The sequence below is a fragment of the Schistocerca piceifrons genome, chromosome 9, assembly GCF_021461385.2.
Source record: "Schistocerca piceifrons isolate TAMUIC-IGC-003096 chromosome 9, iqSchPice1.1, whole genome shotgun sequence".
Taxonomy (NCBI): domain Eukaryota; kingdom Metazoa; phylum Arthropoda; class Insecta; order Orthoptera; family Acrididae; genus Schistocerca; species Schistocerca piceifrons.
Window position 1 is genome coordinate 176,290,524 of NC_060146.1, and position 17,910 is coordinate 176,308,433.

General features: G+C 39.4%; 1 protein-coding gene across 1 annotated transcript in view; it reads right to left on the reverse strand.

Annotated features, from left to right (window-relative positions):
• The window catches only part of LOC124716826 (serine/threonine-protein kinase PAK mbt), a 127,029-nt gene that overhangs the window by 71,930 nt on the left and 37,189 nt on the right, over positions 1 to 17,910 (reverse strand). The window contains exon 2 of the mRNA XM_047243379.1: positions 5,416 to 5,673. Within this exon, the coding sequence (XP_047099335.1) occupies positions 5,416 to 5,673 (258 nt within the window). The remainder of the gene's footprint in view (positions 1 to 5,415; positions 5,674 to 17,910) is intronic.

A 17,910-nucleotide genomic window follows, 5' to 3' on the forward strand; every position in this document is an offset into this window, starting at 1 on the left:
CTGCACGGAGCCACATGTGCAGGCAGCGTGTAGGCCGAGGCTCAGTCTGTCTTGGTTTTGCTTGGTCCTCCATGGAAGTACTGGTACAGTGCAACATTTCTTTCATTTCTTTTAGTATTGCAGTGTTGCATTTTTGGTTGGCATAATGCTCTTCAGCTCGGCAGAATCGCGTTGTCAGTACCGTTTACACTTAGCTATTTGTTCATGGTATGTAGGACGCTCAAAGGTCCCGTGGCTGTTTGCACTCTACTGATATAGTGCCACAAGCCATTAAAAATGAATGGGAATGCAGAAGACAGGGATGAGAATTACTGACATCTATTAAGAAATTAGATAATTAATGGGCACTGCCAATTTGCTATGGAACGACATTACAATACCAAAAAAAAGGTGTAGTTGACAATACATGAGCAAATAATCACAATGCTCAACAGATGAGATTCATTGTCCTGTACATCAAGAAGCATTTCGTGCAAACTTTGCAGGCACGGAGACTGTCAGTTCCAACAGTTTTTGATGGAAATGATCAAAGAGTATGGAGATTTTATATACTACTGCAAAGTATGTTGGTTAAGTCTAGGGGCATGCCTGGAAGGATCCTTTACTTTTTTTTAAAATTTAAGTTCATTAATGTTGAATTTATGAAGAAAAAATAGTGCAGGGCCCAAAATTTCAGCATCTGGAATGGATCACTTATTTCGCATTTTAAGTGGACTTTACTGCACACTGCCACAGTAGACACAGCAAGGTGAGAAACAACTTATTTCCAGTTTGATGGGGATGCATTTAAAAAGAAAATCACGTTGTATGAAGGAACAACTTCTGACACAGCTCAATTCCCTAAGCTCAGTGGTGCTAGAGAAAACACCGATTTTGAAGAGTTCATTGTGGCCTTGAAAGAGTTACAAGGATACTTTTCTAAACATTTTGAGGAAACTGCCAGTCTTACATATGTTTTCAATACCATTGCCATTTCAGTTGAAAATGTCCCTGTGCATGTGCCGATGTAGGTGATTCATCTGCAATATAATTCCCATTTTAAAGACAAATCCTATTACGTTAAAGCTGTCCAGGACAACTACATTGTTTTCCTCGGGTAGTTTCCACGTCTCCATAATGAGGTCGCAAAAGTGCTACAATATTTCAATCAACTTGTGTAAAAGATGTTTTCTGATTATGAAGCTAAACAAGTCATGATTACAAGGCAACCCGAGTGCGAAAACCTGTGAAATTGTCTGTCTGTCTGTCTGTATGCTGACAGTTTGTACCGGATAAAAATTATATTACATCTTCAGCATGCCTTAAATAATTAAATAATATTGAAAATTTGTTTTTGATAATATAATGTAAATGGACAGATAAAGAAATCTGCTCACCAAAAGGCAGCACGAAAACACACACACACACACACACACACACACACACACACACACACACACACACACAAGGATTTAAGTTGGTTCCTTCTTCTGGCAGAAGAGTTGAAGGGGAAGGGAGAAGGGTGAAGGGTGAAGGAAAAGGACCGGGGAGGTTTAGGGAAAGGGGTACAGTTTCGAAAAGTCACCCAGAACCCCTGATTAGGAAAGACTTACTAGACGGGATAAGAAGGAAAGACTGGTCTTTGGGAGTAGCTCCAAGGGAAAAGCAGGTTTCAAGAAACAGAATGTGAGACCTTAATTTTGCTAGTGCAAAAGCATGTTTTCGAAAAGAAAGGCTGTAATATGTGATGGGATTCACCATGGCAAGAGAGAACGATTTGGAGAGATAGAAATGGTGGTAATGGTAAAAATGAGAGGCACAGGATGGAAAATGATAGAAAAATGGAAGAAAAGCTAGAAAAAAAATTGAAAAAAAAAAAAACACAAAAATTCACACAAAAACCATGAGAATAGACAATGGTTAACAAGAGGCAATTAGTAGGTGAGAACCTCTCACCATAAGAGTGGAAGAGTGGTCTATATGATACAAAAAAGATTAGAAATTAGAAAAAAAAACTAATAAGTAAAGTCATGAAAGGAGATGAAATTTTTGTGAAATTTTTTAAAACTGGTCAGACAGAAAGAGAAAGTCGCAAGAGATAAGTAAACTACTTTGCTTCAGTCTTTCCTTCTCATCCCATCTCTTAGGTCTCCCCCTGACCCGGGGTTCTGGGCAATTTTTCAAAACTGTACCCCTTTCCCTAAACCTCTCCAGTCCTTTTCCTTCACCCCTCTTCTTTTTCCTTCAACTCTTCCACCAGAAGAAGGAGACACTGACTCCGAAAGCTTGTGAAAGTTAAATCCTTTTGTGTGTGTTTCTCTGCTGTCACTTGGTGAGTAGATTTTTTTTTTCTGTACATTTCCATTGTACTGAAAATGTGTTTTGGGGTTGTTGTTGGGTTGTTTTTGGGGAAGGAGACCAGACAGCGAGGTCATCGATCTCATTGGATTAGGGAAGGACGGGGATGGAAATCAGCCGTGCCCTTTCAAAGGAACCATCCCGGCATTTGCCTGGAGCGATTTAGGGAAATCACGGAAAACCTAAATCAGGATGGCCGGATGCAGGATTGAACCGTCGTCCTCCCGAATGCGAGTCCAGTGTCGAACCACTGCGCCACCTCGCTCGGTGAAAATGTGTTTTGTTTCTGACCTATGTCATTGAGGAATACAAAACCAAGTCGTATGTACTGCAATTACACTGCGATCTACATATGGCGTGTTCGCAGTTTCCCCCTCTTCCCCTTCCCCCAACTCTCAGTGTTTTGCATGGCAGTGGAGGAAGTGTGCAGACAGGCTGAGAGTTACGGCATGTGAGCCCACGGCTCATGAGCCGAATTCTTGGCTGCCCCTGTCAAAGAGGATCAAGGAGTGGAACAAGGCTAAGGAGGCCCTATTAACTATTGAAGCTATTGTATGTAGATTACATAAATGTCTTCTTTTGCTTCATTAAAACTATTTTTGCAAAAGTTTATGGTTTTTTAAGTCTCACAACTTTCTCTAAGCAATGTACAAAACATTTTGTGATCACAATCCCGTTTAAAAAATTAAGCTTAAACAATTTTGTGTCTACTTCAGTTTTTTTATTTTTCCCTTATTTATTTATTTGCCAGGTTCTGTGGAACCATGTGACTCAAGGCTAACCCATAATGGAATGAATCAGTAAACAATGAACAGAATGCTGATTAGAAAATTTATAAACAAAGGCTTAATAAAACAAGACAAAAGAGAGTACATCAATAAATACCACATAACAGGGAAAAATTCTCCGTTATTCTGAGGAACTCTGTGCAGCATTGAAGGTGTATGTCACAAGGGAATGTTTCAAGCTGCATTTGAATATCACTCATTTTTTTTTTTTATTTTTTCCCCCGCTGTGTTGGAAGCTGACTGAAAACAAAACCTGCTTTATAGTGCACACCTTCCTCTACAATTCTTTAAGTAGTGTTCTCCAAGTGCCCGTCATTTTTCCATTTAGTGATCACTGAACAAATGTTTCTTATTGAATGGGTCAACACTGTCAACAACCAATCTCATGATGGAGTATTTGTACAGAAATGTCTGAGTTTGAATCCCGAGACACCTGAACAATGGCCTACATGTAGTTGGAAAATAAAAAAGAAGCCTCAAACACAAAGTTCACAAAGGCAGCACAAAAATTCCCATACAGAATGACCCCGGCATTTACAAAATTTCGTGTGGCACATGCCACAAATTCTACATAGGGCAAACTGGTAGAAACTTCAAAATTAGATATAAAGAGCACACGAGAGTCAGTGAAAACAATCCATCCACATTTTTTCAACATTTACAAACAGAAAAACATGACATAAAACCTGTAAACGAAGCACTATGAAATCCTCCATATTACGCACAAGGGAACATTCGTGAACATTCTCAAGGAAACAGGTATATATTCACATGCATACAGCAACCTGCAAATTTACTGAATGAAGAAACTGATCTAAAGCACGAAAAGTACATAGAGAACTTTGTTCACACTATAAGTCAAGAAAAGGGGTAAAGTAATATATCAGAGACGCTAAATAATACATATCTGTGGTAATAGCGATAACAACATGACGAGTGTAAAACAGAGACATAACACCAAGATAAATCAATAACAAAATTATTACACAAAAAATTAAAAATGTAGAATAAAAATCTCAAATAAAACTGAAACAAACTCTATGCAAAAACATAATTAGAACCAAACCTATAAAAATAATGAAAAAACAACTGAATTTCACACATCACTTATTTATAATGGTAACTACTTAAGAAAAAATGTAATATCACTGAACCACAGTCATCCAAGCTGTCAGAAAAGTAGCATATATGGAAACCAAGTAAAATCTGATATACATCTCCTGTGTACACCTAAGAGAAAGTAATAATTCTAAAAAAGACAGCGCAGGACAGCAACAATATTACATGTAGGGTAAAAACACCTGATGATGTATTATAGCTTTTCAGATCATAGTTACAAGACCACTACATTAAGACCATTGCTTACTTATGTATTTACAGAGCACGTAATTTTGACAATATGCTGAAATGGGCTCATCGTGTATGATATAAAATATAAACAATTTACATAATAGTGCAGCTGGCTATTATTCATAATTATTACATCATTTAATTAAACCTCTACAATATAATAATGATCAGTAATTAAGGAGAAAAACAAAAATCACAACACACACAACAAAATGTTTAGGTCTAACTTTTATCTGGGAATCAAGATATAAATAATGATGCATTGATGATGGCTCAGACTTTCTGAAACATGTTTGGACAAAAAGACCAAGAATAGGTATGTTATAATTCAATAGGCCTAGCTGGGCAATGAATCCACCTTCTTCAGTGCAAATGCACAAATAAGTCCAACCTCCTACAGGCATCTCGGAAGAGCCAATATGGAGGAAATGGAAAAGGGCTGCGGATAGGTGGCGGTCGATGGGAATATGGATCGGTCGTGAGGCGAGCTGAGATAGTCCATGCAGTTGCGATAACACTGTGTCACTGTGTCCCAGAGAGCACAGTGGTTATGGCACCTGCCTAGTAAACAGGATATCCCGGGTTTGAACCGCAGTCCGGTGCACAATTTCACTTGTAGCTGCCGACGCCATGTGATGTCCCAATGCAGCTGACAGCAGTGATCCCTTCCCTTTCCTTTCCTTTCTTCCCCTCCCCACCTTCAATTTACATATATGTGTTTTATACGAGCAGATGGAACCAAATCTTACAACAGACATATCAGTACCTGACTGACACACTTCCAGCTGTCGGCGAGCTGCAAACAGCAATTGTTCTAAATAATAACTTGTGGTCATAATAAGGTTATTCCATGGTGTAAATGTGGCATCATTTTTTTGTGCTGCTATGAGACTGGCCAAATCAAAGAGTCTACACATGCAGGTAGTTAAGTATGTCTTACATAGGGCTGGTGCTTCACGGACCCGCCAGGGCCAGGAGGTCCAGCCGTCGGCCCGCCCCCACTGTAAAGCTGCTGCTGATGGGGCAGTGGAGGCATCACTTCCCCCTCTGGCACTGGTGGCGGCACACCAGCAGCAGCCTGGCGGTACTCCCCGCGCCTCGACAGCCGCGGCGGGCTCGACGATCGCAACGAGTTCGATCGGGCGACATTCGAAGTCTTCGGAATGCCACTCAGCCGAGGATCACCACGAACGATTGTCTGAAGAATGAAAGTGAACATAATTAGCTGACTTCAATATTTAAATACCAATACAAATACGACCATTAAAGTAAGAAGTGAGGCAAGTCACTATAAGCATGCAACTAGCAACAATTGGTGAAAGTCAGAGGGCAAATCGAAAGGAGTTGAGTAACAGGTAATTTTCAGAGAGATAAATTTTAAAGCAATTAGCAAAGAAACAAGTTACATGGCAAATTATCAAATGGATGAGCACTTATTTTATTCGTAGCAACAACTAATAATGTTAGAGACATATGGCGAAAAATTTCAAAATATACTTTTTTAAAATAGTTTTTACTGAAAAAAAAGTTATTTGTGCAACAGGACAAAGAATTTTTTACTGTTTAAATCACTGGGAGTAACACACAAAATAATGAATTTTAACAAATACTGACAACATGGAATGTTACATGCCCACTGAAATTCCTTGGGCTTTCAACTAAAATAGCTTAGTGTTAAAAAACAGCAGCTTTATGTAAGCATCCTTAAAATACTTCTATTATGCAGGTGGTACACTATGCTAAATATCAACCACACACACAATATTAAAATGACAGACAGAAATTCGTGTAACAATTTGTTTTCCCAGCAACGGTTGCAATGTATTAGGTCTGACATTTTTTTCCAGACACACCAATACCTATCCCTCCTGTGAAGCAGGAAAACTGAACCCAATGGGAGAGCCTAGGTGTCCTCAATAAGCAACATTCCAATTTCAATAATGTTGAGCCAGTTTTTAAAACACTTAGTATCAATGAATAATCATCAGTCTGGATGTAGACAGTATTCATTTGCTTCACAGGCTCACAATGCTGGCACAATCTGTGAGCTGTTCCGTCTGGGAATGCACGACAGGTAGAGGGAGAGGTGTGAGTTGGACATCAGATAATTTTTGGAAAAACAAATTTTAAGACAACTGACAAAAAACTATAGCAAAAGATCAGAGGGATGAGCAGTTAATTTATTGGTAGCAATAAGCAATAGCTCAATTTAAGCAACCAATGAGAGAATGGTAGGCGGATGTGTTTTGTAGCGATGATATGATAGCAATGTCTCATGTCCCAGTAACACCATTAACAAACCTTTCATTTAGAAAGGAACATTTTGGAACCTTCATCAGTTGCCATGGAGCTTTTAAAGCATGGCTACTTTTGTAGTGATAACATAAGCTAACCTCTCATATACTAATATAGCCCCTTTGCCAGGCTGTGAGATGCAGTTGGTTGTGATCGACTCACTGGCATAAACAACCAGATGTCATATGCAACACCCCTAGTAACAATCCATAGATACTATGTACCTTCGCATTGAGCTTGATGTCTGACCTATACTAGAAACCCTGTTTTTGCCTAAACTTCTGTTACAGAATGAAGTTCCTCGGAGCATTCGTCCACTGATCTGACACTAAGCTTATGATACTATTCCTGTTCCTGACTTCAGAGCTGTGTGCACTCACCACATGCTATCAGCGAAAGTTTGAATAACACTGTGTAGTACAAACACAAAATCAACTTAACCACAAATTTAAAAGAGACAAAAGGTAAGCACTCATCAAATAGATGAAGCTCTGAGCAATTGACAGCCATATAAACAAGACAGAAATCAGAAATAACTGCTAAGCTTTTGCACAATGCTCTTCCTCAGAGAGAGAGAGAGAGAGAGAGAGAGAGAGAGAGAGAGAGAGACTATCAACTGGTCAGTGGTTCAAGCACAGTGCTTTGGTAATGGCAGTATCCGCTAACTTTTCCTGTCCCAATACCTTCAGAGGTCCAGTAGCCCAGTAATTCTCAAAGCCTTGGGCATAACTGTAAAACCTGCTACAATTTCTACAATCAATAAAAGTGGACTTACAGTACACCCAGCTATTCCGTTGGATGCTGCAGTTGTTCACTGTTTGCGTGATGAATGATGAGAAGTGAACACGATGAATCATAAATCAGTTGTCAGCAGGTAATCAACACGCTCGCTCATAATTTCCAAAGTTGTACAAATAAATGTACCTGGTATGAAATTTCCTGGCAGATTAAAACTGTGTGCCAGACCGAGACTCGAGCTCGGGACCTCCCGAGTTTGAGTCTTGGTCCGGCACACAGTTTTAATCTGTCAGGAAGTTTCATATCAGCACACACTCCGCTGCAGAGTGAAAATCTCATTCTGGAAACATCCCCCAGGCTGTGGCTAAGCCCTGTATCCGCAATATCCTTTCTTCCAGGAGTGCTAGTTCTGCAAGGTTCGTAGAAGAGCTTCTGTGAAGTTTAGAAGGTAGGAGAAGAGGTACTGGCAGAATTGAAGCTGTGAGGACAGGTCGTGAGTTGTGCTTGGGTAGCTCAGTCAGTAGAGCAGTTGCCCGCGAAAAGCAAAGGTCCCGATTTAGAGTCTCAGTCCAGCACACAGTTTCATATCGGTGTAAACTCTGCTGCAGAGTGAAAATCTCATTCTGGAAATGTACCTGGTAGTTTGTTCTATTACGTACACTGTCACTATTTTCAGCAAACTCATAAATAAGACATAGAAGTAGGTTATATGATGAACATGTATCTTGAGCTACCTTATGTGTAGATATATTATGACAATCTTATTTTTGTGCTCAGATTCATTGCTTTCGCCAACTTACAAGCAAACTGTCACATTCCAAACTGACCTTGGCCAAGCGCTACATTACTGGTCAATCTGTCAGTATGTATAGTTTTTTTTTTTTTCCTTCCAGCCACATTAGTTGGCTTTGCCAACTCAACCAAATTAATTCACACATTCCAACCTAACCTGTACCTCGGGCTACTCTGCAGGACAGCCCCTCAGCACATCTACTCTTCTCCTCATTCTCCATATCGAAAACCAATGTAATCACATCACATCTTCTCCCGAAAGAAATCATGCAGCAATTCTCACCGGCTGCCGTACACTATCATCTGAACACTTACAAGCAACAAAAACAGCAGCATGCAGCATAAGAGCCTCATACATCATCTGTGGACTTTAGCTACACAACCTCATGTTCCAAAGTAATCACTACATAAATCAAGAAGTACAGATAACTGTGAATAACAACAAAACTTCACATTTTCATACTAAAAATTCCATGCCTTTTCTTTTGCCTATTGTTGGGTATCAAACTAGCTTCAGATCGGCTACAGGAAAGTGAAATATCACCAACATAAAGCAGTAGAGGGTAAGTGTTCTTATTGGAAATGGTCCCATCTTTTGCTTCAGGCCCTCCACACGAAGCATGGTTCACTGAACTGTTTAGGTACATGAAGTGTTTCAGATTGGCTTGGACTGTGTGATGGTTTGTTATACTTTACCACAAGCACAAAACAATAAAATAAGTTGCCACCTAAACACTCCTTCTTATACAATAAATGTTGCTTACTGAATATCTGGTTCCCATTAAGTATTATTAACCAGGGTCCAGTTAGTCAGTGCCCTGAATCCATATGCCTTCTTTCTCCAACCTGGCTCAGACTTCACCTTGTTTATTCTTCTTTATTTGTCCAAGAATCATTTTAGTACACAGTTGGTACACGTGATATAGGATAGTGGTAAACCTAGTTAATTTACCATATAGTAGTCATTTTGACTACATTGTTGATATAAACAAAATGCATAATAATGTAGTTTGGTGTAGTACATTGCTTCTATATGTGAAAATAGCAGTTATTAAGTGCGATGAACATGATAAGCACAAAATAAACTATATTATAAATTGACAATTAGTAAAATTTGGCAAATGAGGTTTACAAATCATTATGTTCCATAAATTCAGACAAAGAATAGAAGCAATGGTCACGCAAGAACTGTTTTAACTTTATTTTAAATGCATTTAAGGTTTGTATGTATTTTAGGTAACAAGGCAAATGGTTGCATAAGGTAGCTCCAGTATGATACACTCCTCTTTTGCATAAGTTTGTATTTAATGTGTTCATACGTAGGTTCATCTTCTGCTAGTTTCATACATGTGTATATCATAGTTGTGTCTGAAGAGATTTTCCTTTTTTTTAAATGCTCCCCCCTTGTGAAAACTAGTATTTCATATACATACAAGCAAGGAAGAGGCAATATTTTGAGTTTTAAATGGGAGTCTACAGGATTCCTTGCCTTTAGTTTTTTATCACCCTGATAACCTTTTTCTGTATTTTAAATGTTTTTGTAGAATTTGTGGAATTCCCCCCAAAAATTTATTCCGTACATACATAGCGACTGTATACGACAATGGTATATTGTCAGTACTGATGAGCAGTTTGTATTCTGAGTGGGGATCCTAACAGCATATGCTAGTGAATTCAGTCTCTTATTTAAATTGTTTAGGTGCACCTCCCACTTTTTTGTTTCATTATCTTTGTGTTTTATTTCTGTGATCTGCTGATGATTACTGAGGTATGACTGGAGCCACCTTTCAGACTGGCGCCTAATTCCATAATTACTTAATTTACGCAAGAGAATGCCATGATCAATAACATCAAAGGCTTTACTTGCATTCAGAAATATCCCAGATACATGTTGCTTATCATCCACTGCTTTTAATATTTTATTTAAGAAGGCAAAATTTGCTGTCTGAGTTGACTTTCCAGCTCTGAACCCATGTTGGGAGTCACTTTCAGCCTCTCTTTATTTAAGAAGACTTAATCTTTTAAGGAACATTTTTTCCATAATTTTGCTGAATCCTAACAATACTGAAACTGGCCTATAATTAGTAATATCACTTTTTGCACCCTTCTTATGCAAAGGTGTTACTTTTGCAGTTTCTGGATTATTTGGAAACACACCACTCTCAAAGGACGAATTTACTATGTCTGTTAGTGGTTCCACAATAAATGTTGTGTTAGCTTTGATAATAGCATCTGGTATCTCATCAACACCCACTGAAATTTATTAGGTAATTCTTTTATGATTCTTACAGTTCCTCAGGTGTTGCTGGATACATGAATAATGTGTTTGAACGAATTTTTTTATATGAGTGACTGGTTGGCTGTTTGTCATGGCATGCTATATGAGAGAAATAATTGCTGAAGGCACTAGCCACATGTTTGGGATCAGTTAGTTTATTTTTATTCATAATCAGCTCTACATTACTGTGATTAACTGCCCTGGTGCCCATTTTTTTCCTTATAATTTGCCAGGTTGCTTTAGTTTTATTCTTGAAATTACACAAAATTTTGTCATTTTCTAGTTTTTTTGCTTTTGAAATAACTCTTGTTAGTATTCTTATGTATCTTTTGAAATATGTAATAAAGTCAGGATGATTATTATTATGCTCGGATTAATCTTACAATTTCCTTTTGTTTTGACATGATATCTTTAACCCTTTTGTAATCCACTTGTTTGCTTTCCAGTTTTCTTGGGAAGAGTTATTTCAAAAAAAAAGGTTGAATGTAGCCATATCATATTTCTTATTGGTATTATTACAAGTCGTATACATATTTACAACTTACACCCTTTAGGAGAGAACAAAAAGATTCCACTTTTTTTCCTGAGATTCCTTATTGTGTGTTGTATTATATTGGGAATTGAGTACCCTGAAATATTCATTGCAAGAACTTAAGCATTGTGATCACTAAAACATGTGTTTACAACTTGTTTGTTATAGGTATATTTACACGTAATTATAAAGCCCCCCATGAACCATGGACCTTGCCGTTGGTGGGGAGGCTTGCGTGCCTCAGCGATACAGATAGCCGTACCGTAGGTGCAACCACAACGGAGGGATATCTGTTGAGAGGCCAGACAAACGTGTGGTTCCTGAACAGGGGCAGCAGCCTTTTCAGTAATTGCAAGGGCAACAGTCTGGATGATTGACTGATCTGGCCTTGTAACAATAACCAAAACGGCCTTGCTGTGCTGGTACTGCGAACGGCTGAAAGCAAGGGGAAACTACAGCCGTAATTTATGATGATTACATGATGATGGCGTCCTCTTGGGTAAAATATTCCGGAGGTAAAATAGCCCCCATTCGGATCTCCGGGCGGGGACTACTCAAGAGGATGTCGTTATCAGGAGAAAGAAAACTGGCGTTCTACGGATCGGAGCGTGGAATGTCAGATCCCTTAATCGGGCAGGTAGGTTAGAAAATTTAAAAAGGGAAATGGATAGATTGAAGTTAGATATAGTGGGAATTAGTGAAGTTCGGTGGCAGGAGGAACAAGACTTCTGGTCAGGTGACTACAGGGTTATAAACACAAAATCAAATAGGGGTAATGCAGGAGTAGGTTTAATAATGAATAGGAAAATAGGAATGCGGGTAAGCTACTACAAACAGCATAGTGAACGCATTATTGTGGCCAAGATAGATACGAAGCCCACGCCTACTACAGTAGTACAAGTTTATATGCCAACTAGCTCTGCAGATGACGTACAGAAGAATGCTGAAGATTAGATGGGTAGATCACATAACTAATGAGGAAGTATTGAATAGGATTGGGGAGAAGAGAAGTTTGTGGCACAACTTGACCAGAAGAAGGGATCGGTTGGTAGGACATGTTCTGAGGCATCAAGGGATCACCAATTTAGTATTGGAGGGCAGCGTGGAGGGTAAAAATCGTAGAGGGAGACCAAGAGATGAATACACTAAGCAGATTCAGAAGGATGTAGGTTGCAGTAGGTACTGGGAGATGAAAAAGCTTGCACAGGATAGAGTAGCATGGAGAGCTGCATCAAACCAGTCTCAGGGCTGAAGACCACAACAACAACAACAATTATAAAGATCTGATCAATGATAAATGCAGAGGTTGGTGTTTCTCAAGTTGGTTCAGTTACAGTTCCACTGATGTTGAACGATTGTAGTAGATTTATAATGTCATCTCTGAATTTATTGAATTTCTAGAAATCACTATTAAAGCTTCCCCCCCCCCCCCCCCCCCCCCCCCTTGCTCCCTGAGGGTGAATTTCTTCTGAGAGTTCCTCCGTAGGAGGGTAAACCACTTTTCTGCCTCAATCTGGTGGCCTGTGTACACAAACAATAACTGTATTTTGCCTTGGTAATTCAGCTATAGAGTGTTCTATATCTTTTTCACAGGACAGTTTATAGTGCTAAATAGTTACACTACTGAATTCAATATTTTCTCTAACATATACACAGGTACCCCCATGACTTGATAATTTCCTACAAAACATGCCTGCAAGTTCGAACTGAGGAATGTATGTTTGCTCTAACATATCTTGTTTGAGCCAGTGTTCTGTAAAGTGTAGTACAGAAATATCACTTAGGACATTTAACATTATTTCTATTTCATTTAGTTTATTCGAGAGTGATTGAACATTTTGATGGAGTAATTTAAAATTAGGTATAGGGAGTAAATCACTTCTCACTGGACCACTTATCTCACAATTTGAGCTAGAGTACTTAATGGGGAAAAAATCCTAATGTTTTGCAGGGCTGGCGTTCATGGTGTTTGACATATGGCTTGCTGGTTCGCTATATGTTGGTTCCAGCCTTTCTCCTGTTGAAATGTTCCCAATTTCCACTTCTTTTGTCCTTTATCACCCATCTGTCCATTAATGACTGCCTCGCTGCTGCATTTGATGGCTTGAAATTTAACCTAGTAAGTGTGTTGTTGTGACTTTCTTTGAGCTTATTTTTTGTCATATATTGGTCCATAACTGTCTGTTTTTTCATGGGTGGCACTTTCACTTCAAAACTGGCACTTTTTATCTGATTGTCCGTTTGCATATGATTTTTCCCTATACTGGTACTTGGTTTTTCAGTTTTCACCATGTGTATGAAAGAAGCAAGCCTATTACAAATGTGAATCTTTCCTTGTTTGTTTAGATGCAAACCATGAGTTGTATATTCATTTCTTTTCAGGCGTTCGATCTCGAAATTCACAGATAATCTCTTCCTACATACACCTGTGGCAGTGCTGATTTTTTTCTAACATTATGCGATTTACAGGTGTGATTTTTTCATTTAGACCCTGTGCGTCATGTCTAAGCGGTATTGGATGAATTTTTACATTCGTTTTGTGTGTCAGTTTACATATATATTCCAAGGAATCTATCATGTTCTTCCAAAATTCTTCCACAGATTTTTCAGTATCATTTGTGCCACCAATAACAATTCACGTATCATTATCAGAGAAGTTATCAGTTAATTTGTCTGAATTTTTTACCTAATCTGAACTGTAGTATACTCCCACAGTTTCTGCCATGAGTGTCACTTAAAATAAGCACTTTTTCTCCTTTTCTAGCAGTTGTTTGAGGCCTAACAGATTGTGAGTTTCCACACGAATACAGGCTGCAGATAAAACTGCTGAAAATTAACTTCTTGTTCTCATTCACTCCACTACATATATAAAAAGTGAGAATCAATTCATCTTCTTATATTATCTTCAAAATTACAACTCAATATGTGATAAACGAGGACAGCTACTAATTCATATACTGCTTCTCTGTAGTAAGTACATAAAAGTTCTGATATTCAAGTGGATAATTAACAATTACAGTACATTTATCATCTTCGACACTTTGCGTTCTTAGATTTCATGGGGGCTCTTTCTTCTGCACCACCCGCTCCATGGAATTCCAGTCTCCACCTCAGCAGATAGGATCTTCTGACTGCTACCCACTTTTGTACTGTCACTGGACCATTAGCACTGGTATCAGCACCTACGATTTAAAACAGCTCCCAACAGTGGGGTGCTCACCACTTATTGACTACTGCCAGTCACAAACATATTTTCTTTGACATTTTGACATACGTATTTAAGGAAGTGATACCTCTCATTCAAGGAATGGGCTGTACCACTACATATGTACAAGTACTGTAATCACTGATTCACCTAAGTCACGGGGTGTTATACAACGGCACATGACCCAACCACCACAAAATGTCTCAGTTGGCATTCATCTAGAGCATCTAACCATATAGCACTCTGTAGCTCTATAGTGATTATTCCTTGCAGTGTTGGTATTCCACTGACAATGCACTCTGACTACAGAAAATGCAAACAATTCACCCCCTCTCCCGCATGGCCAAAGCAAAGCAAATCAAATCAGAGGCCTTCTAGGGCCTGATTCATAAGCTTCCTTAAGCTCATGAACCAGCTCATCACATGACACAACAGGAGCACTCCTAGCACAAAAATTCAAAGCTATAGTGCCTGTGACATTTATGTTCGTTGAGTAACATACTGATATGAATGGCACTTCTTTCCCATCAAAACATGCTTGCAAATTATGCCTCGAAACTCATATTTTTGAGAGTACACTCATGTAACCCCCTTCTTCAGACGTTTACATTTATTAAGTGTTGTAAACATTATTTTTTCCCTTTTGACAATTTACAACAACTGTCTATAAAACTTCCATTGCAAAATTCTGGAATGCTGTTAGTAAAGAAACAATGTTCACAACAAGTAAATAAGTGTAAACATTCGAAGATAGGGGGCCAAGCATCCTGAAATGTCATCATGGAAAAATAAATGCTTATACAAGCTACTGCTTGCAACTAATTCATCATAAATCACCTTCAGTTTCAACAGTTTCCACATTCTAATATGTTCGAAACAGACTACAATTATTTACTGTTGTTAACAGGAGAAAGAACAGAAAAACAAAATATGGCACTGTATCAGGCAGTTCCATTCAACAAGCAATTTGGAGTAAGTTAGCAATTTTCAGCCATGGGCAGGTCATTGGATCTTTTTAAAATTTAGTGTGTTAATATCCACAAACACTATTAGTAAGCATGTATTAAATGTATGTGCAAAAATACTCTTAATGACTGACCACATGGACATGGGCTGTTTCTGTAATACTAAACAAATTAAGCCATCAATTCTTCGTTCATTTTAAAAAGTTTTAATGTCTGAATCACCAGTATCCACAAATATGTCACAGGCAGAGTACAATGCAAGCATCTCGCTCTCCCATGAATTTCTTCCACAGTTCTGACAAACTGATGGTGGGCCAAATTTTGCCCACAAGCCGCCTGTTGCCCACTCCTGTCCTAAGCAGTCTGATCAACCAATTTTTTTATCCATGACAGCAGTGAGTAAAATGCATATTGATAACATGCCAATTCCCTTCCACTGGTGCTCAGATGTGAAATACATCTTGGACATCACATGGCAGATATCAAATCCTGGAAGTTAAAAGTGAACACCCTCCCTGAGGCACTAGATCTGAGATGTAAATACCACCCCAAGTAATATTTTTCTCTTTGTTTCTATGTAACATTTAACTTCAGTAGACAATTTTGGTGGTGATTGTTTCTTCTTATCCTTTAATCATCACAACCACAACAACAATCACTACCACTACCACTACCACCGCCACTGAATGAAGGAATCTAGATTTTTCGATACATTTCTAGCTTAATCTAACCTAAGCTATACAAATATATATCACATCCGCATATTTTATGTTATCATTAGGTCATAATACCTGTTTTTTATGTCTTGGGATTGAACAAATACAGTACCAGATCAAAAGTATCCAGACTTCTACCAGTGTACATTAATATGGAGTGTGTCCACCATTTCACCTTTATGACAGCTTGAAATCTTCTGGGGCTACCCTGAATGAGATATCCAAATGTCGGAGGAGGAGGAGGAGGAGATAAGTGCTTAACGTCCCACTGACAATGAGGTCATTATAGCGGAAGTACAAATTTGGATTAGAGAAGGATGGTGAAGGAAAACGGTTGTGCCCTTTCGAAGGAACCATCCCAGAATTTGTCTTAAGTGATTCAGGGAAATCACGGGAAAACCAACTCGGGATGGCTGGATGTGTGTTTGAACCATAGTTTTCCCAAATCCAAGTCCAATGTGCTAAACACTGCATCTGTAGAGGAATTCCAGCCCATTCTTCCTAAAGAGCCGAAACTGGAGAAGGTAGTGATGCCGGACACTGCAAGGGTGACGTTCTAAATCATTCAGGTTGGGACTCAGGGCACACCAACCCACTTCAGGAATGTTACTGTCCACAAACTATTGCCTCATAGATGCCACTTTATGATAAGGTGCATTGTCACGGTGATACAATCATCGTCTCCAAACTATTCCTCTATTGTATATGTTATATCCTAGCCAGTAATGCCACCCGAGCCCGCTGCCAAAAGGTTGGCAGCATCAAAGTCCGGACGCCGTCCGCATAAGCAGCGCCAGCGAGACAGGAAATCGCCGCAAGTCTGCGCGTGCCACCGCTGGCTTCTGGCTTCTTAAGCGCTGGAGTCGCGAGCGCTAGGACAGTTCTGTATTCACCGCTCAGTTGCATACTCGCCACCGAATTGTGTACTTGCTAGTCAATTGTGTGTTCATCGCAGCAGAATTGTTGTTTGTCGTCAGCCGACGCTGACCTAGCCGCTCCGACTCGAACTAGACAGATCTCTGTAGACACGGAGTTCACTACTGTGTTCCTGTATCTTCGTTAATAAAGATAAGTACCGACTTTTATTTAATCAGAGTGTTTGGGTTTTCATCTTTCTGTTCACTGTTCCAGCGGACCGGTCGGCCCGCTATTAAAAGTGTGGCGGTGACTTCGTAAGCCGTTTCTACAGCGAATTGTTTGTCGCTACGAACGCCGCCACAAAACTGGCGACGAGAACTTCCGAACTCGTGTGCAGGGCTGGTTCAACTTGTTTCTGGTTATACTAATTATAGTGATAAAATTTTGGGGGCTGGTTTAATTTGTGTTCACTATGTCTGCCGACTTACAACAGTTGATCTTGTTACAGAGTCAGCAAATACAAAGTCTGGTGGAAGCAATCGCCAAACAAGCGGCTAATCCTCCAACACAAAAGGAACACGCACAGGCAGCACCACCTTTCCGTGCTTTTGATGCATCACGAGAAGAATGGCGAGAATATTTCGCGCAGTTGCAGGCGCACATGACAGTCTACAAAATCACAGGTACTGAGCGGCAGCTTTATTTAATTTCCACTGCAGGCGTGGAAGTCTATCGACTACTTTGTAAGTTGTTCCCGGAATCCCAGCCAGAAGCTTTAGACTATGACGTTGTTGTTTCGAGTCGCGAGTTCATGTGGCAGCAGCCAGATTCAAGTTCTTCAGATTAAAGAAACTGCCACATCAATCTAATAAACAGTGATTAACAGATTTACGGGGCCTCACCCGTCAGTGCCGATTTAATTGTGTGTGTGGAGCTTCCTACAGTGATGTCATGCTACGAGACGCCATTACTCAAAACATTGCAGATTCTCGTATTCGTGCTGCTATCTTAAAGTTGCCTGACCCGTCATTAGAGACTGTGGTGAACATCATTGAA